Source organism: Achroia grisella, unplaced genomic scaffold, assembly GCF_030625045.1.
Source record: "Achroia grisella isolate CSIRO2021 unplaced genomic scaffold, CSIRO_AGI_Agris_v1 utg618, whole genome shotgun sequence".
In the NCBI taxonomy this organism is placed as follows: Eukaryota; Metazoa; Arthropoda; class Insecta; order Lepidoptera; family Pyralidae; genus Achroia; species Achroia grisella.
The window spans coordinates 1-21,701 of record NW_026712966.1 but is presented as its reverse complement, the minus strand read 5'-3'; the positions used below and the strand labels follow the sequence as shown (position 1 = coordinate 21,701).

The window sequence follows — 21,701 nt, the reverse complement described above, 5'->3', positions numbered from 1 at the left end:
TGCATATGAATATATATAAAGGTACATATACCAAATAACAATTTTTATAATTTTTGTCTGTCTGTCTGTCGGTCTGTTTGTTCCGGCTAATCTCTGAAATGGCTGGACCGATTTTGACGGTAATTTTTTTGGCAGGTAGCTGATTTATAAGGAGTAACTTAGGCTACTTTTATTTTAGAAAAATAAAGTTAAATTCCACGCGGACGAAGTCGCGGGAACAGCTTGTTTTTAATAAAAACGGTTTATTTGATAGAAAAAACATGTTTTTTGTGGTACTTGAGAATGTTGAAGCCTGTTGTTTGTAATATTGAAATAACCGTTTTTTACTACTTGCATATGAATATAAATACGGTACATACACCAAAATAACATATTTTAAAATTTTTGTCCGTCTGTCTGTTTGTTCCGGCTAATCTCTGAAATGGCTGGACCGATTTTGACGGGACTTTTTTTGCCAGGTAGCTGATGTAATAAGGAGTAACTTAGGCTACTTTTATTTTAGAAAAATAAAGTTAAAAACCACGTGGACGAAGTCGCGGGAACAGCTAGTGTATAATATATTAGAGATACCTACGTGTTTTTTTATTGATGACTAGCTGTACACGGGATTTCGTCCGTGTTGAATTTAACTTTATTTTTCTAAAATATAAGAAGTTAAATTCCACGCGGACGAAGTCGCGTGTACAGCTAGTTGTCGGTAGTCTAGCGATTTAGCTAGCACACTGCTTTGATTCCTGATTGGTGGTCGAGGGTTCGATTCCTCGCACGCTGCAAACATTTGTATTCATGAGTATGATTGTTTGTAACGGTCTGGGTGTTTTCTATGTATAGATAATATATATGTATTTACGAAAAAAAATCTTTGTATTTATATCAGTACCCATAACATAATCTTCAGCTAGCTTAACTTGGGTCTAGATGAAGCTGTGTGAATTGTCCTGAGATTACTATTATTACTATAATAAATCTTTTAAAATCAGCCGATGTTTATTTTTGCCATAATACGTGCTGTTACCATGTGATAATATTACGTACGTACTTATTAAACTATTAACTTATTATTAAATTGTTTGTAACGGTCTGGGTGTTTTCTATGTATAGATAATATATATGTATTTACGAAAAAAATCTTTGTATTTATATCAGTACCCATAACATAATCTTCAGCTAGCTTAACTTGGGTCTAGATGAAGCTGTGTGAATTGTCCTGAGATTACTATTATTATTAATTGGTACACAGGTAAACTACTAACTAGGCCATATTGGTGTTGTTTGTTATGGTAAAAAAACTAGTATATACATATATAAGTTACACGTACAATTTCAAAGACTTATTTCTTGAAAACTACTGGCTATTCTGAAATAAAACTTTAGGGTTTGTATATGTAATGTTTGCATATAAAATATGATTAAAGGTTACCAGTGTATTTACACTTTTACTGAACAATCAGAGTTGTTTAATACTGAAAATATTGTGTGGAAGGCATCAATTACTTTCAGTGCATGTATAGCTTTTCTCTTTTCCTAATTATTATTATTATTAAGTTTAAAGTGGTTGAATTTTACGTAGGGGGTTTTTATACATTATTTCTAATTTACCATTTATTTTAAGTTTTTTAAACTCTATTCATCGAGACCTATCTAATGAGTCCAAACACGATATTTCTGCTGTAAGTTTTCGAAGAGTATGTTCATCATCTGATAATACTGGTGCCAGCATGAAGTCAAGGTTAACAGATAACTAATTACTTTTATTTCGTCAAAATCTTTAGATTACGTATAATAAATTCATAATATCGCTACCTATTCAAATCAAAACAAGTATTAGGTACTTCATGTAATAGTATATAAATTCATCAACACACAAGTAAATGATTTTTAAATATATTCAGAGCCAAAAAATCTTTGTGCATTTAAAAAAAATTGCCGATACGGATTCACTATTGCAGGAAATTGTTGAAAAAATATATATCGAGTATAGGTATCTACTACTATCGACGAATACATTTGGCAACAACGCATGGTCTCGGCCGGAACGGCAACATCGCATATTAGAATACAAAGATAGTGATAGAAAGAGAGAGACAGTGGAATCAGCAATATCTACGGATCGTGGCTGGATCAACTAAGTGTGCAAGTGTATATATATATATATATACATTTGTCTTTAATTCAAAGGAAATATAAATAATGAACGCATCACATTTAAAACAGTATAAATAGTTAATAATTTAATAATAAGTTAATAGTTTAATAAGTACGTACGTAATATTATCACATGGTAACAGCACGTATTATGGCAAAAATAAACATCGGCTGATTTGAAAAGATTTATTATAGTAATAATAGTAATCTCAGGACAATTCACGCAGCTTCATCTAGACCCAAGTTAAGCTAGCTGAAGATTATGTTATGGGTACTGATATAAATACAAAGATTTTTTTTCGTAAATACATATATATTATCTATACATAGAAAACACCCAGACCGTTACAAACAATCATACTCATGAATACAAATGTTTGCAGCGTGCGAGGAATCGAACCCTCGACCACCAAGCAGGAATCAAAGCAGTGTGCTAGCTAAATCGCTAGCCTACCGACAACTAGCTGTACACGCGACTTCGTCCGCGTGGAATTTAACTTCTTATATTTTAGAAAAATAAAGTTAAATTCAACACGGACGAAATCCCGTGTACAGCTAGTCATCAATAAAAAAACACGTAGGTATCTCTAATATATTATACACTAGCTGTTCCCGCGACTTCGTCCACGTGGTTTTTAACTTTATTTTTCTAAAATAAAAGTAGCCTAAGTTACTCCTTATTACATCAGCTACCTGCCAAAAAAAGTCCCGTCAAAATCAGTCCAGCCATTTCAGAGATTAGCCGGAACAAACAGACAGACAGACAAAAATTATAAAATATGTTATTTTGGTGTATGTACCGTATTTATATTCATATGCAAGTAGTAAAAAACGGTTATTTCAATATTACAAACAACAGGCTTCAACATTCTCAAGTACCACAAAAAAGATGTTTTTATTAAAAACAAGCTGTTCCCGCGACTTCGTCCGCGTGGAATTTAACTTTATTTTTCTAAAATAAAAGTAACCTAAGTTACTCCTTATAAATCAGCTACCTGCCAAAAAAAAGTGCCGTCAAAATCGGTCCAGCCATTTCAGAGATTAGCCGGAACAAACAGACAGACAGACAGACAGACTAAAATTATAAAAATAGTTATTTTGGTATATGTACCTTATATATATTCATATGCATGTAGTAAAAACGGTTATTTCAATATTACAAACAGACACTCCAATTTTATTTACATGTATAGATGTATAGATTAAAAAAAAGTAACAGTCATAAGGCTAGTCGTATGCCTGATATATATAATGTAATAAATTCATTTAAACAGAAATTGCGGCAACATTATTTAAATTTGTAACTTTTTTACTGTCCTTCTCCAATTTTCACATCTTTCTGTTATATCCTTATAGTTCTCCCTATATTTTCTGTTTTTCTTACTTTCAATTTGAGACTGTACTTATAATTTGATTATCAGATCATTATGTATTTATTTATATATAATATTTATACATTTATGGGTTATATTTAAATGAATTTAATCGATAAAATCGTTGTTAAGTATTAAATTAATTTTAAGTGATATTAACTATTATATTATGCATAAAAAATATTTGTAATAATAAAGAAAATACATTTAAAATGTTTTACTTGTTGTGTTAGTTATTTATAAGATCTTACTATAATTGTTAGCTGCTTTACAATTTAGAAAGTACAATAGGTAATGTAAATTAAAATTAATTGAATACTTAACAACGTTTTGTTCGATTAAATTCATTTAATTATTAAAATAGTTAATTTAAAATTAGAATAAAGACAAAAAAATAGGTGGCGGGAATCGAACCTTGAGCGTCCGTTTGGTAAATTGATTCAAAGGCTTATTAAAATCAAAATTCAAAATTCAAAGGCTTATTTCTTCGAAATTACTGGTCATTTTGAAATAATACTTAGGGTTCGCATACCCTTATCGGATACTACTACTACACGGAGTTTCGTCAAAATAAAATATCTAGGTTAGGTATAATAAATTCATAATTAATAGACCGTTACGGTATCTGTATATATTCGGATCAAAACAAGTACTATGAAATAAGAACGAGTATGTAAATTGATTAACACAAGTAATTGATTTTTGAAATATATTCAGAGCCAAAAAGTCTTCTTTCTTTATTTATGTACTTGTTAGATGCGACAGCGACTTTGTTTTATACTATACTATACTATACTATGTAATGATTGATATACCTAAAATAAATAAAATATCTGAGGTTTGGACAAAAACTCAAAGGGTAATTTAGTTTGAAAAAGTATTTTGAAAATACCTATTTTGCTTTTAGTGTTATAGTACTTTAACTGATATGTTTTAAGTAACAATGTTTAATTATAATTAATACTACTGCACCAACACTCCGATCGTGCAAAAAAATTTGCTGTTTCATTATTTTTTAGTTCAATTAGTGGTCTACCTAAGTCCTGGGCTAAGGGGGGGAGAGTCATGACGCCCCCATGACTCCCATGACCTCCATGACGCTCCCCCCTGGATCCGCCGTTGCGTCTTCTCTTTATTCGCTCAGTAACGTTGTTACAAAAGAAAAGATTCCCGTCCAAAAAATAACAAGTATTGAGGTTTGATCTGGAGTCACGTTACTCCAGACTGATTTCTATAAATATTTAGATTAGATAGACTATTATTCTTGAAATACTAGCTAGACATTATTAAGTTACTGTAGCCATAATGTAGTAGCCCAAACGTGCCAATGAGGAAGCCCTTGGCAAATGCTGCACCCTGATTGGCCCGTTTGAATTGGATCAAGAACTGCTCGTATGCCAAAAAGGTGGATTTGTATAAAATCGTGTATAAATCGCTTAATTATTATTATTACTCGTCGTGACAGTTGTGGCTCAAAACGGAGCAACATTTACATATGGTCATCTGGCATTAGATCAACAAAAGGCCTCCGGATCAACAAGTGAAAAAGGATCAACAAAAAACTACCTATACGGCACGTCTGAGCCACAAAGTGCCCAAGGGGATATTTATATATATATATATATATATACATATATAAAGAGAATACATATACATAAATAGAATATATAATTAATTACATGTCTAACAGAACAGGACATTACAGAAAGATTTTTAATTGGAGAGAAAGTGAGATTTTACTAGTTTTTTAAAAATGGACTGGGATTGGGCAGATCTGATAGAAAGTGGCAAGGAGTTCCAAAGAAGGATAGCCTGGACAGTGAAGGATTGGGAAAAGAAGTTAGTAGAATGAGGAGGGGTTACCAAACAAAGACGTCTCGTACTGCGCAACTCTCGGTCTTGCGAATCGTTATGAAACACGTAGCTCTGTTTTAATTAATCAGGATTGGAAGGATTGAAAAGAATAGAATAAAGGAGGGACAGTATGTGCCAATTCCTGCGAAAACGGATAGGAAGCCACTTGAGTTTATTGCGAAACTGAGAAACATGGTCATATTTGCGGAGACCAAATATAAACCTTATACACATATTTTGATGTCGCTCAAGTTTGTTTAGCTATTCTTCAGTGAGATTAGTATAGCAAGAATCGGCATAATCTAGGATAGGAAGTAGTAATGTATGTGCTAGCGTAATCTTGGTATCCAATGGCAGGAAATTTCGCAGCCAATTGAGACCTCCAATTGACGCAAATATTTTTCTGCTCAACTGCGATAATTGATAACACCAAAACAGTGTTTCATCAAAATATATACCTAAGTTTTTAACGCAAACACTATATTCGATGTTATAGTTATTAAAGGTAACAGGAGGAAGATGTTATGATTTTAATTTGGAGATGTAAGAAGGGCTTCCAATTATGACACATTGCGTTTTTGCTGGATTAATTGCAAGGCCATAAGCTTTACTCCAGTCAAGTATACGAGACAGGTCCATATTAATGTCACGAATGGCGTCGGTTACATTATTTAAGTCAGTCAGTGAGTAAATTTGGAGATCATCTGCATAAAGGTGGTAGGATGAACGAAGATTAAGAGTGATTGAATTGATAAACAATGCGAAAAGAAGAGGAGATAATACGCCACCCTGAGGCACGCCAGCAGTTGTATAGCACCAGGACGAATACTTATCCTCTATACAGATTCGCTGCCGGCGCCCATACAGGTAAGTACGAAACCACTCAATTACCGTTGGAGATATGTTAAGAGAACGTAGTAAACCGAGCAAGACATCAAAGTCAATGGTGTTAAATGCATTACTGAAGTCCAGTAACGTTAACACCGTCAACTGCGACTTGTCCATGCCACGTCGAATGTCATCGGTGATTTTGATGAGAGCAGTAGTCGTGCTATGACCCGGACGGAAACCAGATTGGAGAGGGTTGAGAATGTTATTTTCTGAAAGGAATTCAAATAATTGACAGTGCACTAAGCGCTCTAAGACTTTAGACAGAAATGGGAGTATAGAAATAGGGCGATAGTCTGAGGAGGTTGAAGGAGTACTCTTTTTTGCTATAGGGATTATGTGAGCATCTTTCTACAAGGAAGGGAAGACACTAGAGGATATGGAGTTATTGAGTATGAAAGTAATAGTAGGAAGGATGAATTCAAGGATTGGGATGATCATTTTGCGACTAACGCTATCATTCCCTGTGGCATTCGATGTAATAGCTAATATATTTTTCTTAACATCACAATCGTAGAATTGATTGAAAGAAAATGTGGGAATTGGAATAGCAGAGAGAATGTTTAAAGTATTTACTTTGTCGTTGTAGTCAAAACCAACGGAAGAGCAGAAATGTTTATTGAGACTTTCGATGTCTATATTGTTATTACTAGAATTTTGATTTTTTCCAACTCCCAAAGATTTGAGAAATCTCCAGACCTTAGCAGGGTCTCCATTTTCTACGGAGGTGTAAAAGTGGCGACGTTGAGCATCCCTACACGCCTTATTGCAGATATTTCGAGCTCGAACATACGTGTCATGGAATTTGTCAGGATTGGCTCGAAACTTAGCCTTAGCCCTATATTTTCTCGCCTGAAGAACCTTTATATCTTCCGTAAGCCAAGGCGCAGGAAGGTGTTTGACCCGCACAAGACGAACAGGAGCATGACTATCGTACAATTTTAAAAGGAAAGAGTTAAAAAGGTGTAATTGTTCATCGACTGTGCTAAGTTCCGAAATCGCCAACCAGTCCAAAGAGGCAGCATCTACACGCAATTTCTCCATATCAATGGTACCAAAACTACGCCGCATTATAACTTTCCGTTTGTTTTTAGGAGGGCGGATTTTGTACGAGACATAGATTAGGTTATGGTAAGAAAAAGCGTCAGCAGGGCACTGACCATACCTGACAACATGTTCAAGAGAGGATACAAATAAAAGGTCTAACAGAGAAGGATTGGAGTTAGGGAAAAAATGAGTAGGCTGGAGAGGAAGAATATTGAGATTGCAGGATGTGGCAAGAGATCTGAGGCGTTGGGCGCGGTGATCATTTTTGACAGACACGTATTAAAATCACCCATGAGAATAGTGTGATTGTGAGAAGGAATAAGGTTTTCTAGAGTATTTTCAAGAAGAGCGAAATAGTCAATTGATGAATTGGGACTGTAAAAAACACCTAGAAGTATATTAGAATGGGATAGGTAAATTTCAATGAAAAGAAATTCTGGCTCATTAGAGGGTAGGAAATAGTAGACGTACTGACAATTTTATAGGGAATATGGGAACGTAGATAAATGGCAACTCCTCCACCACCTCCCACTGTTCGATCATTACGGATAAGAGTGAAACCAGGTAGTACATATAAACTAGATGGAAGACACGGTTTTTACATCAAAAGATGTAAGCAAATCCGGATAATGCGCTGGAATGCTTTGTGCGTTAATATGCAATACATTAAAATTTTTATTTGTGTTATCAAAATTTATATCTAGAATTTCGTTCAAAGGAATAATCTCATTGAATGTAGAATCATAACTAGAATTGGAGGAAGTTGCATTGGAACAAAGAGAGTTTCGTCTCGACATGTAAATAATATATATAAATATACAATAATTATATAAAATAGTATGTAAATATGCTAATGATTTAAAACTTAACTATAATTAATATCAAAGTCCCAAAACAACAACAAAATTATCTACCTGCTAGTAAATTGTAATAAATTTTACATAAAAAAAAGAAGAGAAATTAATGGAGTACAACAATATATCAAAACATTGACAAAAAAAAAAAAAAAGACGTTAACGGAACGTAAACATCGCAACTCTTGTACTGACATTTGACAGCTAAGTCAGGTGTCATTCATTAAATGAGTGACATTTAAAACAATAACAATAAAAAGAATTACTTTTTATGACAGAAATAAAACTAAAATTAATTGACATAACAGAAAACAAAAGTTAATATAAAACAAAATAAAAGTGGGTAAAAATATTAAAAATCTACATTAAAAGCTATATTTAGAAGTGCTGTGGTGATTACGCGCCTAAGCGGCATGGTTACGTCTAAATGGGAATATACACAAACACTGTTTACAATCACTTTTTAGCACGCTTTGAGCGAGAATTACCGGCGGCCGGTTGTTTACAGCTGGTGGCGACTGGTGAGGCTTGTGTAACCGACGGCGACGAATCGATCAGCTTATTAACCTCAGCAATACAGCTGACCCGATGCCTCGAACCATCGTCAGTAATAATGACAATAAAGCCATTATGTGTCCAGCATTTTTTTTACGCCAAAATGCTGTCTAGCCGACATAAATACGCTATGTCGAGACGCAGTTAGAAACTCCGACATTGTTATTCCACTACTCTTCAGTTTCGTCTTTGAATGCCACACCTCATTTCTTACATCCAAGTCATGGAATTTGACGATTATTGGCCGTGGTTTATCTTTTAATGACTGTCCTAGACGGCGACATCGGCGGATTTGGTCAGTAGAAAAGCCATCGACCTCGAGCCTGTCCGCAATCACCTTAGATACCACCTGAGGCACAGATTCTCTTTGAGACTCCGGAATACCATGCAGTAATAGAATCTTCTGGCGGGAGTGCATCTCTAAGTGATCCTGTTTTTGAGTCACTAACTCAACTTGTTGCTGTAGAGTAGTGAGTGCAGAGATAGTAAAGGACTGGAATGTTTTGAAGTTTGACTCCAGTGAAGAAATACTTGCGGGCTCTGACTTTGCCTTCTGCAAGTCGGTCTGGAACTCCATCATTTTTTTGTTAAAATGTTCCATCATCTGCGCCATGGTGTTGTGTAGTGACTCCATAGTTAGTAAAATATATTATTGTTTGGTGAATAAAGAAAGGAGAAAATAGTTCTACAGGTAAATAAACACTGAAGTTATAATTTCATACAATAATTATAGTAAAAATGTCAAAATTATATAATTAAATTAATTTTCATTGGAGAGGTGTTATTAATACTATTAACGACAGGCCTAGGCAACTCAATCTCAGGATGGGGGCTGCAATTACATCAACAACCACTGCAGGGGTTGTTATCACAGGATACGATCTATGAACTGGTTTAAAGGTAAGGAGATAGACATCACAACAGGGAGTACGGCTGTTATAAGGGGGACGGCCCCCACCCGTGCGGGGAGGTGATGTACGCGGTGCACTATGCAGAAGAGCATTGCGATAATTTGTATTATTACGATTCTGATGGTTAGGATAAACAGGATCTCGAGAATTGTTAAAACACAGTAAGGTGCTATCAAATGTTTATCTAAACAACGATAGCACAGGCCAGACGATTTAATAAAATAAGATCGGTCACGTGGGTTCATATCACGAAATTGGGGACATTTACGTAAATAATGGGAATTACTATTACACATATGGCACTTCTTATTGGAAACTGGTACCTGGGAAACGTAGGCCCTACGCGGGCGGTTAGATTGCTGGTTATGCGAGTATTCAGGTCTTCGTTCAAACGTACGCGATGCCCCGAGCCGGCCCTCGACCTCCTAGCCGTCAGGTGTACTGGTGGTCGGAGGAGATAGCGGCGTTGAGGGAGGAGTGCTCCGCCGCCCGCCTCAGGATCAGGTGGAGAGAAAGGCTGGCCAGTCCATCGGCCGGCCTGAGGACCGTCGAGGCTGTCCGTCCCATCCTCAAAAGGAGGATGAGTAGGCGATGGCCACTGACATACCACATGACGCAGATACTGTCCGGGCACGGATGCTTCGGGCGGCATCTGTGTCATGTGCCGAGGCGTACCAGTTTTGTAAGAGAACGTTTTAAGGAACCAGTAGAGGTTTTGACCTCGACCACTCGAATTACACCGTCTTGACCAGGAAATAACTGTACTATACGTCCGCGGCGCCACTCCAAAGGAGGGAGGTTGTCATCCTTTATCAAAACCAATTCATCAACATTAGGAGGATTCATAGGAGAAGTCCACTTATTACGAGTTTGAAGGGTTGATAGGTACTCTGAATGCCACCGCGACCAAAAATGTTGAGTAATCTGTTGCAATAAGTGAAAGCGTGAAATGCGATGCTGCTTCTCGTCTCTCAATGGGTACTCGGGTAACGCAGTAAGGGGTTGACCAATGAGAAAGTGACCAGGGGTTAACACTTCAAGATCATTGGGATCTTGAGATAAGGAACACAAAGACCGAGAGTTAAGTACAGACTCAATTTTTGCAAATACAGTGGTCAATTCCTCAAAGGTAAGGGGATTTTCACCGATTACTCGTTTAAGGTGCGTCTTGGCAGACTTAACGGCTACTTCAAACAATCCTCCCCAGTGAGAACAGGCCGGTGGGTCAAATACCCAATTTATATTCTTGCGGGCTAGTTGTGAAGCAAGATCATCATGCTTTTGGGACAGGAATGAATCAAGCTCTCTAATATAGTTACTCGCTCCTAAATAATTTCGTCCACAATCCGAACGTATAAAGGTAGGTAATCCGCGACGCGCAACAAATCGGATAAAGGTAGATAGGAAAGATTAAGGTCGGATACTACTTCCAAATGTACCGCTTTAGTTGACAGGCAAACAAATACACACAGATAACTCTTTACTATTTTCTTATTTCGATAGGATTGTACTTTAGTATAGAAAGGGCCCGCAAAGTCAGTGCCAACACGAGAAAATGGTCTAGCCGAAGTAACCCGGTCCCTGGGTAGATCACCCATAGGGGGTTGAGATACGGATGCTTTAAGGCGGTAACAAGAGAGACAATGAAATATTATGTTTTGAATAGCACGTCGGGCCGATAATATCCAGTATTCACGGGAAAGGATAGCATGTAAGGCATTAGGACCAGCATGAGAATTTTCGATATGATAATGGGAAATTATTAATTTTACAAGGGGGCCAGACTTAGGTAAAAGTAATGTGTGGTGACGAGCATCGTATTCCCATTCAGAATTACGTATACGTCCGCCAACTCTGACTAAACCGTTTTCATCTAGGAAACACGACAGCCGTTTTAAAGGGGATTTAATAACATTACCGCATATTAAGGATTCTATCTCGTTAGAAAATGCATGTAACTGGGTTGCTTTAATAAGCATCAACAAAGAATTCCGTCGTTCGTCAACAGAAAGGTAAGGATTAATAACACGTAAATTAACATATTTAACATTATAAATAAAACGCAGAATAAAGCCTAACACTCCGACTAGTTTATTTAAGGAACTATACCGGTAGAGGAGAAACGAGAGATCATAGCTAGCGTAGGTATTTCAATTAACAAACAGCGAAGGCCAGGTAAAGAATCAATAGGATTGTTTGTTAAGTCTGTACCAATAGGCCAATGATTAGGGGACTCTGTCAACCAGGAAGGAGACCACCATAGATCATGGTTAAGAAGAGACGATGCGCTAAGACCTCAGGAAGCGCAATCGCTAGGGTTAATAGAACCAGGAACATGATGCCACTCGGAAGGGAAATCGGATGAGGTGATTTGAGACACGCGGTTTGCTTCGAATTTTTGAAGCAGGTGAGGAGGAATCTTTATCCATGCCAGCACAATTTTGCTATCCGTCCAACTGTGGATAGCATCCAACACGATTACCTTCTGTAGATAGATGGTAACGTAATGAATTAATTTTGTGAGGAGCACAGCTCCTTGCAATTCCAGCTTGGGAATTGTGAGACGAGTACGGATAGGGGCAATCCTACTCTTAGAAATGAGGAGATGGACGGAGCAATGGCCAGAAGAGGATTCAGTCCTAAGGTAACCAGCAACAGGTCCAGACAACACACAACCAAAAACGGTTGAAAGGCCGGTCAGACCATGAGGAAGAGAAATCGATTTTTCAGGTTGCATAAGATAACCGAACACGTCGGCACCTAACAATACCTCAATAGGCCCTGGTTTATAAAAGGAGGGGTCCGCTACGGAAAGGTGATTAATACTATTAACAACAGGCCTAGGCAACTCAATCTCAGGATGAGGGCCTGCAATTACATCAACAACCACTGCAGGGGTTGTTATCACAGGATACGATCTATGAACTGGTTTAAAGGTAAGGGAAATAGAACCGCGGGAATATACAGATTGAATGTTGCCAATACCGCGAATAGGTACTGAGTTTGATGATAAGGGGACATTCAATCTCTCAACAGCTAAGTCGGTAGTAAGCAGACAACCTTGTGCGCCTGTATCACATAACGCACGGGCCTCTATAAAATAACCATAAGCCGATTTGACATGAATAATGGCGGTAGGTAGGAGGACTAGGGAATTGGAGGGAATATGTGGTGAGAAAGCAGGGGGGATACAGCGCCTAGTTATTGGGACGAGTTCCGTCTATGGTTGGTATGCATAGAACGGTCGGGGAGGTCACGTGACTTATGGTATGTTTTATCTCGGGAAGTGACCGCGGGGGGACATACGACGATAATCTTGTCGTGAGTATGTAGGAGGAGAAGCTCGACGTGCAGGTGATGACGAATCACAACAGGGAGTACGGCTGTTATAAGGGGGACGGCCCCCGCCCGTGCGGGGAGGTGATGTACGCGGTGCACCATGCACAACAGCATTGCGATAATTTGTATTATTTCGATTCTGATGGTTAGGATAAACAGGATCTCGAGAATTGTCAAAACACAGTAAGGTGTGATGGGAGGACCGAGCACAGACAGCACACCTGTAATCACGTGTGCAATTGGCTATCAAATGTTTATCTAAACATCGATAGCACATGCCAGACGATTTAATAAAATAAGATCGGTCACGTGGGTTCATATCACGAAATTGGGGACATTCACGTAAATAATGGGAATCACTATTACACATATGGCACTTCTTATTGGAAACTGGTACCTGGGAAACATAGGCCCTACGCGGGTGGTTAGATTGCTGGTTATGCGAGTATTTAGGTCTTCGTTCAAACGTACGGGAAGTTGGGGCAGAATCTACTAATGCTGAATCACCTACATTATCATGGTGGCGGCACTCATCCTCTAAAAAAGTGATGATCTGATCAAACTGGGGCAGTCGATCACTATCACCACCGTAACGCCGCTCAAAACGAGCCTTTAACTCCAGGGGCAACTTATTAAGGCATATGTGCACTAGCATATATGACCAACTAGTCACAGGTAGCTCTAAGCGTTCTAAACAACGATAAGCTGTTAACAATGGGTTGAGAAACGAAGCACATAATCCATTCAATTAAATAAATAGGTAAGGTAAGGATCTGTGTTATATATGTATCCGCCAGTATTCGCGTATTATGATATCTCCGCTTTAACAAATCACGAGCGATTGGGTAATTCTCTGCTTCAATATGTAAATGTAATAGGAGACGTTTAGGCTCACCTGACAATGCACCAACAAGGTACTGTAACTTATTAGTAGGGCTAAGGTCAGGCTGGGAATCGACAATACTATCAAATTGGTCGACGAAGCTCAAATAGGATCCGCTTTGGCCATTAAAGGTAGGAATAGGTAAGTCAGGTAGTTTATTTTTAATACACATTAGAGGGGAAGATATTAATGGAAGCCGCTTAGGAGTACTCGACTCTGTAGGGGGATCATGTAACAATTTAGGCTGCAACTCACTAAACCAAAGCCGCAACTCATCTACCATAGGCCGCATTGACTTAGATAAGGTTAGGGTTCCCGCCGCCTATACCTCGGCGTGGTGCGGTCCATGGCCCTGTACGGGGCCCCCATCTGGGTGGGGGCCCTAGGTAGGGAAAATGTGGCCTGCCTCAACAGGCCACACAGGGTCATGGCCATACGGGCCATAAGAGGCTACCGCACCATATCCGGGGAAGCGGCGGGTCTGCTGGCGGGGTCTCCTCCGTGGGACTTGGTAGCGGAGCTCCACGCGTCAGTGTACCACTGGCGCGCGGAGCGACGTTCCATGGGGAGGCACCCGCTGGTCATGAGATCGAAGCGCGGAGGTCCGACTTTCGGCGGATCCTCAGGATCGAATGGCGGGCAAGGCTAATGAGCCCGTCAGCCGGCCTGAGGACCGTCGAGGCTGTCCGTCCCATCCTCAAAAGGTGGATGAATAGGAGATGGCCACTGACGTACCGCATGACGCAGATACTGTCCGGGCACGGGTGCTTCGGGCGGTATCTGTGTCATGTGGCGAGGAAGGAGCCGACGACCGGCTGCCACGAGTGCGGAGGTGTGGAGGACACGGCGCAACACACGCTGGACGAATGTCCAGCGTTCGAGAGTGAGCGCCGTGTCCTCACACGAATAGTGGGGGACGATCTCTCGCTGCCGAATTTAGTTCGGAGGATGATCAGTAGCGAGAGATCGTGGCTGGCGGTGAGCTCCTTCTACGAGGAAGTTATCTCGCGGAAGGAGGCGGCGGAAAGGGAGCGGGAGTCAGCTCGTCCCGCTTCCCTCCGCCGCAGAAGAGCCAGGCCTAGAGGTGGGGGCGTATCCAACTCCGCCCCCCTCTATCCCCCACTGGGGCCGGGGTGACTGCCTTGAGGGAGGCAGTCCCCCAATCCAAAGGCCCCGGAGGTGTGCGCGTGTACCCACACGCCTCCACAATGGAGTAGGGCGAAATAGGTCGCCCTAACCACAAAACGAGATGGGGCCTGCCCTACAACATCTACAGGGCGGGCCGTCGCCGTCGGAGCTGGGGTAGAATGCACTTGCGAATCCCCTGGCTCCGGCATAGGCGCTCGTAGGTACACCGTGTGGTTTTTTAGTGGGTACAAGTCCCACACACCACCTCGCCATCCCTCCGGCGGGGTGACGGTCTTTTGAAGATTTTTCCACACGTTAAAAAAAAAAAAAAAAAGGTTACTTAGGTTGTGGCGCCGGCGGGCGTGGCTCGTCCCCCGCCGGTGCGGGACCGCGGGACCCGGCGGAGCCGCGTGGGCACCGCCGGCGCGTCCCGCGGGACCGTTTTGGAGGACCGCGCGCCGCACCCGGTGTCGCTTCGATGCGTCGCTCGGTGTCGCGCCGCGCGGTACAATTGTGTGGACTGGCTTGCGGCGGGTGTGGCCTGGCCCCCGCCGCCGCCGACGGGACCGCGGAGACCCAGCGGAGCCGGGTGGGCGCCGCGGGTGTGTCCCGCGGGACTGGTGTGGAGGGCCGCGCGGCGCACGCGGCGCCGCGCGGTTCTATCCTGGCGGAGCCGCGTGGGCTCCGCATGTGTGTGGCGACACGGGACTGTGTGTGTGTGGAGTGCCGAACCCGGACTTGACTGTGTGGCGCTGGAGGAGGCGAGCACTTAGTGCCCTCCTTTCGGCGATGGGGACTTGCTCCCCCTAGTGGCCCGCTCCTGCCTGGCGTCCGCAAGGACGATCGGCGGAGCGGTGTAGTGGCTCTTCGGAGCGCCGGGCTTCTAAGTCCGATGAGAGTAGCTGCCCCCCCATTGCGGGGGCCGGGCGCGGTGATGGTGAATCCACCGCGTTCGTAGTAGAGTCGTACTACCCCGGGGAACGCCTTGCGACCCGGGGTATGTATGTTTGTGGGGTGCTTTGCACCCCGCGTGAGTGATGCCGTGGACCGTCTCCTGAGACGGTCAGCGGCCCAGACCATTGACGGCTGAATTGGTCGCTGTTGGTGGTCTGTGTGTGAGAGTCCCCGACCCGTGTCGGGGCACCGGGCGGGGCGGTGTTGCTATTCCGCCGCCTTCGTGCGCCCGGCGTGGAGGGGGGCGGACGGTGCGTGCACCCGAAGTCCCAACCTAGACACTCGGGGCGGCGGATGTAGGGGCATCCAAAGCTCCAAGGAGGCGAGTGGTCAGAGGAGGGCGGGCGCGGAGTGGTCCCCGCGCCCGCATCCGAGCGGCTCCTTCAGTGGAGACCCGCGGCCGGCATGCGGACGAATGCTTCGGCGGACCCGCATGACGGCGCTTTCACGCGGTTTTAAAGGAGGAACACCGGGGGGGTTTTGGTGGGTCGGATTCGTCCAGTCCCACAGTATTCGTCCGCTCCCCTTCATAAAGGCGGACGTTTCGGTACTGAAACCTTTCCCCTCGAAAAAAAAAAAAAAAAAAAAAAAAAAAAAAAAAAAAAAAAGGGTAGGTTTGGTTGGGGGTTGTGGGGGGGCAACCTCCTAGTATGGGCCTGCCATTGGGAGGCTTCCCCATCCTCTGGATACGTCCGCGGGGAACGCTGGCCGAGCAATGGTTTGGTTCTGGTACGCCCCGGGCGGGATAATAGTCGTTCCTTCGGGATACTGCTACTATGTCGGCCAGTAGCCCGGCGAGTAGGGGGTGGACGCTGTTTAACGGCGCCCGTCCAATTATGGTGGCGTGCCACCTAGGCCGATTTCGGCGAGAGGGCGACGCGAGCGGCTAGGACAATGGGTGCTGACCCCATCCGGGACCCGTCCAGGCCGTGAGCGAAGCATTCGGGTCGGGTCCGGTGGTGCTTTGCGCATAGCCGGACTGACTCACACCGCAAACTTGCACTGGGTGTTGATGACAGGAGGTCGTCCACCTAGTGTGAGAGCGGGGGCCCTGGGTTCGCCCGGGGCTGCGAGGAGACAACCTCTATAAAAAACCGCTCGCGGTCGGCGTCAGAGTTAATGAGGAGGACGGAGTTGCGGGCAGGAGTGCCCGTAGACAACGGAGTTATCTCTGGCCAAGACTGCGAGTGTACCTTCATACCGTAAACTTGCACTGGGTGTGATGACAGGAGGTCGTCCGCCCAGTGTGGGAGCGGGGGCCCTGGGTTCGCTCGGGGCTGCGAGGAGACAACCTCTATAAAAAACCTCTCGCGGTCGGAGTCAGAGTCATGAGGAGGACGGAGTTGCGGGCAGGAGTGCCCGTAGACGACGGAGTTGTCTCTGGCGAAGACTGCGAGTGTATCTTCATACCGTAAACTTGCACTGGGTGTGATGACAGTGGTCGTCCGCCCAGTGTGAGAACGGGGGCCCTGGGTTCGCTCGGGGCTGCGAGGAGACAACCTCTATAAAAAACCTCTGGCGGTCGGCGCGGCTGTCGACGAGGAGGACGTCGTCCGGGCGAGGAGCGCCCGCAGACGACGGAGTCGACGCGGCGTGAGAAGACAGCGGGAGGATCGTTGCTAGGCGTCTTCGGACGCTGGGCAACACTCGGGGAGGCAACACTACCGGCGCCTACGGTTTAACCGTGTGGCGCGGTAGTGCTTATGGAGGATACGGTCCCGGAGGCGCATCGCGAATCTGGGTAAGTATTCACGAGTAGGCAGCTCCCGATTTTAACATGTTAAGATCGGGAGTCCTATCTGCGGAGGACATCCCCGGGCTGCGCCTTGGTGCGGCTTGGTGGGCAGACTGCTGACGGCGCAGGGAGTACGTCGCCGAAGGTAAGTATGCGTGTGTCGCCCCGACCCGTCGGGGCACCGGGCGGAGCGGTGCCTTCAGGACCGCTTCCGTCCGGCGGGAAGGCTATACGCGGTCGCGGCTGCGGTGCGCTTCTAGCGCAACGCAGCGGCGATCGCGGCCTTTGCGTGGGGGGCGGAAGGTGTATTTTCACCCGAATCCCCAACTTGGACACTCGGAGCGGAGGATGTAGGGGCATCCGAAGTTCCCAGGAGGCGAGTGATCCGTGGAGTGTGGGCGTGGAGTGGTCCCCGCGCCCAACTTCGGCGGCTCCTTCACTGGAGACCCGCGGCCGGAGTGCGGTTGAATGCAAATGCGAACCCGCACGAAGGCGTCTTTCGTGGTTTTTGGAGGAACACCGAGGGGTTTTGGTGGGTCGGATTCGTCCAGTCCCACAGTATTCGTCCGCTCCCCTTCATAAAGGCGGACGTTTCGGTATTGAAACCTTTCCCCTCGTTAAAAAAAAAAAAAGGTTAGTTAGGTTGGGGCGTGGGTCGGGCAACCTCCTAGTATGGGCCTGCCATTGGGAGGCTTCCCCATCCTCGTGGATACGTCCGCGGGGAACGGTGGCCGAGCAATGGTTTGGTTCTGGTACGCCCCGGGCGGGATAGTAGTCGTTCCTTCGGGATACGGCTACTATGTCGGCCAGTAGCCCGGCAGGTTGGGCGGGTTGCGGATTCCTATGCCTCGACAAAAGTCGAGGATCCCGGAGTCAGGAACCCGCCCAACTTCTTGTTTTAGTCTTCGTTTTGTTTGTTTCTTCTTTTGTTTTGGTTTGTTTTTTCTCCCCTTTTGTTTTTGTTTTAATTTATTTTGGTTTTAGTTTGTCTTAGGTTTTTCTCTGTCTTTGTCTGTCTTTTGTCTTTTCTGTCCTTTTTGGTTTCTTTCTTTCTTTTTCCGTTTCGCTGTAGGTAGGAGTCCGGGACCACACCCGTAAAAAGGTACTATATGGAAAATGGCTGAACGCAAAAATAAAGTACCCCAGGGAGGTACCGGTCGCTCTGCGGCCGGAGAATCCTCCCCCACCGCACCGGATTTGCCGGGGGTGGGCTGTCCCGCGTCTTCTGGGGGGACACGCTCAGTCGTAGGAGGGAGTGGGAGGAAGAAGTGATGAGGTGTGTCGAGGCCGTACGGGGGATTGAGGAGCTGGAGATCCACGTGGCCGGCATGGACTCCGAGTGCACGGAGTCCGGATTGTCGGTTGCGTCGGAGGACCTCAACTCCCTGTCGGTAACGACGGAGGACTGCCTGAGGGTGAGCACGTCGCCCAAAAGGCTCAGGCGTAAGAGGCGTGTCGTCGAGAAGTCGCAAGATCTTGACTCCGACGACGACGTCGAGGTGGTGCAGGTGGAGAAGCGGGCTGCGACCCCGAAGATAGGTGGGAAGGGTAAGCGCAGGCCAGCCTCACGCATGGAGACAGAGGGTTCGGCCTCGGCCGGATCCTCCAGGTCCGTCTCCGCGTCGAGGACTGCCGTCCACCGGTCATCCATGGACGAGTCGTTGCGCGCCGATGAACTGGCCGCTAAAATAGAGGACAGTGCCCTTCTGGTACTTGCCGCCATAAAAAAGTCCGGCAACCTGAAGGGCACTATTGTGAAGGACGTAAAGGACGCCGTCTCTGCCATCCGTTCGGCGTCCGATGTCCTCAGAGAGCGGTCGACTAGCGCGGAGGTAATGGCCCTCACGAGACAGGTCGCCATGCTGCGCGTTGAGCTGGACGAGGCCCAGCAGCTGTCCAATGCGGCGGTCCAGGAGGGCCTGAAGGAGAGGCGCGAGTTGGTCGCCCTCCGGGTGAAGGCCGGTTCCTTCGCCTCATTAGCCGAACAGCTGGAGCTAATGAAGGCGGAGAGGGAGGAATGGCAGCGGCAGGCGCGGGAGAGCGCTAGACAACTTGAGGACCTCAAGAAGTCGAGCGCTCTGGACCGCGCCGCCCTGCATAAGACCATGCGCCAGCTGGAAGAGGCGAAGACCGCCGCTGAGCTTCCGCCGGTGGTGGTCTCGGGGACGACGGCAGAAGCGCCGAAAGGCGCCACGCCCCGAACCCTGCCAGAGGACGCCGAAGACCGGATCATCCGGCGAGTAGGCGAATTGATGAACACCCGCTTCGCCGAGATGGAGGAGCGGATCTCGGCGAAGCGAACGCGGCCTCAAAAGGCCGCCAAGAGTACGCCTGCTGCCGGATCATCCGGTGTAGCGGCTGATAGGGTTCGGGAGCCCAGCGGAGTACGTGCCTCTCAACCGTCGACCTCCGGAGCGAATAAGGAGGGCTGGGCGACGGTTGTGAGGCGCAAAACGCAAAGGCGCTGGCGCAAGCCGAGCAGGTCCCACCAGCGCGCGACCAACGAAGGCGCCAAGCGGCGGCCACAGGGAGGAACCGCAGCGGAAGTCTTCCGCGCGGAAGGTGAAAGCGCGCCCCCCTCGGTCATCGGCAGTCGTCCTGACCATGAGGCCGGTAGCCGAGGAGAGGGGCGTCACCTACGGGTCGGTGCTCACCGAGGCGAAGGCCAAGATATCCTTGGCCCAGCTCGGTATCACCGACCTGAGGTTCCGCGTGGGAAGAACCGGAGCCCGTATTTTAGAAATACCCGGCGCCAACACAGGCGAGGCGGCAGACGCGTTAGCCGCCAGGATCGAGGAGGTCCTGCCCGAGGACGTCGTCCGGGTCTCCAGGCCAGTTAAGTCGGCCGAACTGAGAATCGGAGACCTGGACGACTCGACACTGGTGGCTGACGTGGTCGTCGCTGTGATGCGCGAGGGGGGTTGCCTGGAGTCCGCGGTAAAAACCGGGGAAATCCGGCGCAACTCCCAGGGTACGGGCTCCGTGTGGGTGCGGTGCCCAGTGGCCGCCGCTAAGAAGTTGGCCGAGGCCGGCCGGCTGAGGATAGGGTGGGTGATGGCGCGGGTACAGTCGCTGGACCCGCGACCTCAGCGGTGTTATCGGTGCCTTCTTACAGGCCATGTGGGCGTCCGATGCACCGCCGGGGAAGACTGCAGCGGAATCTGTTTCCGCTGCAGCGAGCCCGGCCATAAGGCCGCACGGTGCGCCGCGCCATCACCGAACTGTCGGTACTGTGCCGCGGCGGGTCGGAAATCCGACCATAGAGTGGGCGCCACTAACTTGTGTCGCCTGCCGAAGGCCCGAGCCGCGGCACGGGCCACAGGTGGGGGGGGGAGTCGATGGACACTTGAGTAAAATCAGGTGTGCATCGACTCCAAAATTGACCCTAGGGTGGAGGATTGTTAGGGCAATCCGAAGCTCGCCGGGGAGGTTTTAGGGTCTGGCGGTGGCGTGCAGACACTATTCCCTGCACGCCTAGATGGAGGTCCCTTCGATGGGTACCATGCCGGGGTCTTGGGCGAATGCTTTGCGTTCCCATGGCCCGGGCGATATGATTCAAGGAGGAATAGTCGTCAGGTTTTTAGCAGGTAGGAGTCCGGCAGTATCCATTCCTCCCTAAGGGAATGGTTCTCCATGATGGATTTTCCTGACGTAAAAAAAAAAAAAAAAAAGGTTAAGGTTACTTAGGTTGGAGTCGCGTTCGAGACGTGGTGGCGAGCGGACGTGTTTTCGTTGCTCCGTGTGCCGCTGGGACCGCGCGCACCGCCGACCCCGGACCGCGTCGCCCGCCTGACTAGCGGCGCCGTAGTGACGTCACGTCTGCGATAACGCCGTGTAAACAAGTTCTAACTTGTTTCACGGTGCGAGAGTATATAATATTGTGAGTGCTGGTGAAAACCATCAAGATGTGTACATCTAGTGAAAGTAAATCGCTAGACAGTGTGCGACTCCTGTCTGGCGATGAGCGGCCGAACTGTGCCGCAAGGACGGACTTACAGGTCAGTGAGACTCTTTTTGTCTATGCTAGACGATGTA

General features: G+C 46.0%; 2 protein-coding genes and 1 pseudogene across 2 annotated transcripts; 1 reads left to right on the top strand and 2 right to left on the bottom strand.

Annotated features, from left to right (window-relative positions):
* Positions 1 to 8,617: 8,617 nt before the first annotated feature.
* LOC131848995 (uncharacterized) lies at positions 8,618 to 9,350 on the bottom strand (annotated as a pseudogene).
* Positions 9,351 to 10,284: 934 nt separating this feature from the next.
* Positions 10,285 to 13,621, bottom strand: LOC131848994 (uncharacterized). The gene is made up of 2 exons (XM_059198966.1): positions 13,364 to 13,621; positions 10,285 to 10,905 (listed from the first exon to the last, which is right to left on the bottom strand). The coding sequence occupies exons 1-2, from the start codon at positions 13,619 to 13,621 to the stop codon at positions 10,285 to 10,287; spliced, it is 879 nt and encodes a 292-aa protein (XP_059054949.1).
* Positions 13,622 to 18,937: 5,316 nt separating this feature from the next.
* Positions 18,938 to 20,713, top strand: LOC131848998 (uncharacterized; the record flags this gene model as incomplete). Its single annotated transcript, XM_059198969.1, has 2 exons — positions 18,938 to 20,228; positions 20,260 to 20,713. Coding segments are annotated over exons 1-2 (1,745 nt in total), but the record flags the coding sequence as incomplete, so codon positions are not given.
* Between the last annotated feature and the right edge of the window lie 988 nt (positions 20,714 to 21,701).

Bases quoted from the DNA above. Each gene is read 5' to 3' on its own strand.
- LOC131848994 (XM_059198966.1), bottom strand. From the start codon at position 13,621: ATGCTAGTGCACATATGCCTTAATAAGTTGCCCCTGGAGTTAAAGGCT. The intron at 10,906-13,363 runs GTACCAGTTTCC...CTGTCCCAAAAG, and splicing joins GTAGGGCCTATGTTTCCCAG to CATGATGATCTTGCTTCACA.